Raw genomic sequence first — 217 nt, forward strand, 5'->3', positions numbered from 1 at the left:
GCCCCCCCGGGGCCCCCTGGCCTCCCCGGCACGGGGGGCGGGCGGTGGCCCCGCGGCCGCCCTCCAGGTGCCAGCCACCAGCTCCAACGCCACCGTCACCGCCGGCAAACCCATCAGCATCCCCCTCTCAGCCCTGCAGCTGCCCGGTCAGGAGGAGCCGCCGGCCACTGAGGAGACCCTCCCGCCCGCCCCGCAGCTGGCCCCGGGCGGCGAGGCG

At 80.2% G+C, this 217-nt stretch overlaps 1 protein-coding gene across 1 annotated transcript in view; it reads left to right on the plus strand.

Annotated features, from left to right (window-relative positions):
• KIAA1958 (KIAA1958 ortholog) overlaps nucleotides 1–217 on the plus strand; it is a 23,069-nt gene that overhangs the window by 833 nt on the left and 22,019 nt on the right. The window contains exon 2 of the mRNA XM_010578190.1: nucleotides 6–217. This exon is cut by the window's right edge and continues 106 nt beyond it. Within this exon, the coding sequence (XP_010576492.1) occupies nucleotides 6–217 (212 nt within the window). The remainder of the gene's footprint in view (nucleotides 1–5) is intronic.

The sequence above is a fragment of the Haliaeetus leucocephalus genome, unplaced genomic scaffold, assembly GCF_000737465.1.
Source record: "Haliaeetus leucocephalus isolate CR32 unplaced genomic scaffold, Haliaeetus_leucocephalus-4.0 Scaffold605, whole genome shotgun sequence".
In the NCBI taxonomy this organism is placed as follows: Eukaryota; Metazoa; Chordata; class Aves; order Accipitriformes; family Accipitridae; genus Haliaeetus; species Haliaeetus leucocephalus.